Below are 4,344 nucleotides of genomic sequence, written 5' to 3'. Positions count from 1 at the left end.
TTAAGAAGGACAGTAAATGTAGTGCAGGTCATCTTTTTCTGTTATTTGTTGTAGTAAAAGCTTGGAAATTGTATTGTAAGTCCTTTCTCTTTAAATTGCTATGGATAATTGAAAATCACAATGAGAATTGATTATTGAACAGTTCATATGGTGGTATAGCAACACTTTTTTAATAGTATGTGTGATGGGAATCTGTAAAATATTAAGTACATTTTAAGTTATTCTATTGAATCTTACATAAATTAGGTAAACTGAATATGTTAATTCTAAATTACAGCAAAAATGTTAGACTACCTGCAAGAAGACTTAGATTCAATGCAGAAGGAGTTAGAAACTTGGAGAAATGAGAATAAGGTGCTTGCTCAAACCCTCAAACGAGAACAGAGGTAGGTACCAGACATGTTATTTTGTGTGTAATTTATATAAATTGTTTCCTAGAAGATGCAGGTATTCTAGCCAGCAGGGTTTATAATGTAAAGGTAATATCACTCTCACAGGCACACCATTGAAAAGATATCATCCAGTATGTAATATTACCTCATTGTCACATAGTATGGGAAGCAATGTATAGGAATATCCTGTTAAGAAATATTCTGTTTGAATCTTTCTTGTGAATTTGGCTTGCCTATATTTTAGAGGATTATTTATCAATAAATCCAATTAACTCTTTGTCCTGGAAATATTGATTAGCATACTGTATGTGATCATGTAGGAAGATTGCAAAGATGCATTTTTATGGCGATACAGTCTGCTTTTATCACATTTCCATTTGGTAACATGTAAAGTAATTTAAGAAAGTGTTTACTTATAGAGCAGATCAGAATAGAAAGAATCTACCGTTGTATATAGGATCTTAATGTTCTTCAATACCATTGTATATAGGATTTTAACATATAAAACAATAGATCAGAATCTTTGTGAAACATTGAGACATGGAGAATGGTAGTCTATGAATTTAATTGAGGGTTTTACTGGTACATATCTAGGAAGCTGCTTTTTGGAAAAGAAAAAAGAAAAGAAAAAAACCTACCGATATCTGTACCATCTATACAAAGGAGGTCTATACCATGTTAGGAGCATTCACATTAGGTTAATGATAGTCTCCTTAATCCCAGCCTCTACACCGATTATCTCAGCCTCTTCAGGGATCCGTACTGGCCAAGACCCAAGGAGAAGTAGCTATGAGTTTTTACGTTCCAGCACTGCAGACCCTTTTTCCCTTTTAAATAAATTCCTATGATTCAAATGTGATTGTCGGGTTTCTGTGATGTCAAGTGTTCAATAGTTGACCTGTTTAAACTCTCTGGACCTCCTAAAATAGAGCACAGAGCCTCCAGTGACAAGGATCTGATTAGGGGCAAGATGGTAGTGAGTGTATCTATAAATGAATTTCACCTGTTAATGTCCTTTTGTAGCTGAGGTGTCTTGGTGACCATGCACAGCAAACGGTGATGATGGTTTTTATTATTTAAGTTCATTAGTGTGATCTGAAGATTTTGTATAACCTTCCTCTATCACTGTTAATGGGTTCTTGATGAATGCCATGAAAGATAAGTTCATATCAGATGGATCAATAAATAGGGAAATATAAAGAATTTGAATCATTTCATATATCTCAAAGAAAGATGTGCATTTTTTCCCTCCATATGGGCAATGGATGTCTTTTTTATATTGAAAGATATATATTTATGAAAAATACAAAGTATTTGATGAAGTACGATGAAGTACAAGGAAACTGCTTGGGTGTCACAACAACTCCCTTAACTGACAGACTGCCAATGAAAAATATTTGCAGTAATAAGCAAACAGTACCACTACTCATTGTCACTTCTTCTCTGCCACCTATGTCCCTCTTCAGACAAATAGTAAGCAGTTGTGTTTGTGCATATGTCCATATCTTTATTTTGACAGTGGCCATAACTATGAACTATCAAACTCAGCTGAATGTTGACAAGAAATGTAGTTGGTCAAATTGACTATCAAGTTCCGAGAGGAAATGGTAATAGAAGAAGGTTACTACATGAACATCAATAAGAGTTACCAGTCTTAAAGTAAGGGACATGTAATTTAATTTCTTCCTTTTTTCAGACTTCATTCTGATGTAATTCCAGGGAGAGCAATTTGACTTTGAAGATAAAATGGTCTCTGATTCATTAATAACTTGATTTGTAGAAGCACCATTTTTATAACTGTGGTAGACATTGCAGAGCATGATTGGTATCTGTAGTAGAAGGTCCCTTGTATGAAACTTCTTTCTGTTCTAATATGAATGAGAATTGTATATAAATAGATTTTTTTTATCTTTTTCTATTTGTAATCTTGTAATTAGATATTTAAATGATCTTATGCTTCATCTCCTAAACAGTTTTCTGTTTCCTGTCTTTGCTTACACTTTTCTAAGTCATACATTATTCATATACAGGAAATCAATCTCTTGTTTAATTCAACAGGAGTATTTTTGCATCTCATTAACTTGTAATATATACATTATATTGTCTTCAATTTTTTGGAAGAGTGAAGCTGTTTTCAAATATCTTTTTTTCTTTTTACAAACATTAATCCATATCCTCATGCAGATTTGCAATGTATTTCTTTGAATTTGCACTTGTACTTGTTTGTTTGAATAGAGACATATCATATAACCACATACATGCAGAGAAGATCAGTCGTACATGTAGAATTATGTACCTGAAATAATACATGACAAAACCCACACAAGGTTATACGTATTCTTCAGTGTCTAATAATTATTTTTTTTTTTATGTTTCATATATTTGCTCTTGAAAAGAAGTTGCTCCTTATTTCATGTTCCCATTAAGAAATCATATCACCTTTTCTGCTTGGGACATTATGTTCCATACTCTATAACCTCTCTTTAAGTATTTCGTATTTTGTCATCCTTACATTAATGACAAACTTTCCTTTCAAAGATTTCCTCAACATTGCAAACTCTATCTTTTATCTCCTTTACTTTCCAGTTTAACCGATCAAGCACTTGAGCCCCTGAAAAGTCAGCTGGCAGAACTAGAAACAGCAGTGCAGGATCAGAGGGACAAACTTTCTGCCGTCAAGTCCAATATCCTGCGCAACAATGACAAGATCTCACGCATGATGACAGGCATTAACCAGAATGTTTGATCTTCGCATTTACAGAAAGGTGTACTTTGGACTGTGTGCTGAAGAGAATTTGTCTTTAGAGAAAGAAAATCTAAAAAAGAAAGAGAGAAAGAAGTAGAGAGAAATTGTGAAAGAGAGAGAAGTTAAGAGAAAGAGAGAAAGCAATAGAAATAAAGGGAGAGAGAGAGAGCAATAGAAATTAAGAGGGAGAGAGAGCAAGAGAAATTAAGAGAGAGCAAGGGAAATAAAAGAGTGTGAGAGAATTAAAGAGAGAACAAGAGAAATAAAGAGAGTGAGAGAAATAAAGAGATAACAAGAGAAATAATGAGAGAGAGAGAGAGAGAGATTGAAATCCCAGCCTGTATAAAAATATGTAACTGAATGGCAAGTCAGTCCTCTAATTCATTATAATGCGAATTATGTCTGTGAATCCATTTGAGTGATATACTTGTTATAAACTCTAAAGCATTGTTGGAAACAGCACAGTACTACACATTACTGTATTTTCATACAGTCCAGTAATAGGTTTTGAAGAAAGTAAACACTTGTGTAAAAAAAAAAAAAAAAAAAAAAAAAAAAAATCAGACACCTAGATGTGTTATCCTAGAAGCTATGGTCTTTATACTCCACATTTTCATGTCACATCACTATCACAATTAATATCAGAATTGAGGAAAGATAAATGACAGTTCAGCAAGGTGCAGGACTAGAATAATAAGCGACCCTTCACGTAGCCATGCCCTTGGGTGATGGTTACTCATATGTGATAGAGTAAAGTTCAAAATGTAGGTGAGCCGAGAAAATGAGATTTCTCCTATTTTAGCTAACAATGCAGACTGCAATACTTTTGTGAACTTAGAACTTAATGTAGCTTTTAACAAAAGAATGACATAAAGAGAAAACTTTGTGTGGTCTCTTATCGAAAGAGAGAGAGAAAAAAGGAACATCAGAAGAAAATTACAAAAATAATTTAGTCTTAATATATAATGAAAAACTATAATGTCATGTCATATGAGAAGGGAAAAAAAAAGTTCATGTAATCTTCTGCTGAAAAAAAGAAGGATATAGATACATTTCCAAGTAAGAAATGTAAGTGGATGATCTCTGCATTAATGTTTCTGTAAATAGCTTAAGTTAGGAATATCATTTCTCAGATGGAAAACTTTAACCACTGCTTTAAAATTTTATGTGATCTACAAAAAACTGGATAATTTAAATAAGTTTTAA

At 32.9% G+C, this 4,344-nt stretch overlaps 1 protein-coding gene across 3 annotated transcripts in view; it reads left to right on the top strand.

The window, feature by feature from the left end:
• LOC113826003 (TRAF3-interacting protein 1) overlaps positions 1-3,193 on the top strand; it is a 37,949-nt gene extending 34,756 nt beyond the window's left edge. For all 3 annotated transcript variants that reach the window (XM_070128302.1, XM_027378867.2, XM_070128301.1), the window contains 2 exons: positions 278-386; positions 2,979-3,193. In XM_070128302.1, the coding sequence (XP_069984403.1) occupies positions 278-386; positions 2,979-3,138 (269 nt within the window). In that variant the 3' untranslated portion in view covers positions 3,139-3,193. The remainder of the gene's footprint in view (positions 1-277; positions 387-2,978) is intronic.
• Positions 3,194-4,344: the final 1,151 nt, after the last annotated feature.

This window comes from Penaeus vannamei, chromosome 12, assembly GCF_042767895.1.
Source record: "Penaeus vannamei isolate JL-2024 chromosome 12, ASM4276789v1, whole genome shotgun sequence".
NCBI classification, from domain to species: Eukaryota; Metazoa; Arthropoda; class Malacostraca; order Decapoda; family Penaeidae; genus Penaeus; species Penaeus vannamei.
Note: the sequence above shows the minus strand (reverse complement) of the source record. Positions and strands in the feature narration are given on the sequence as shown.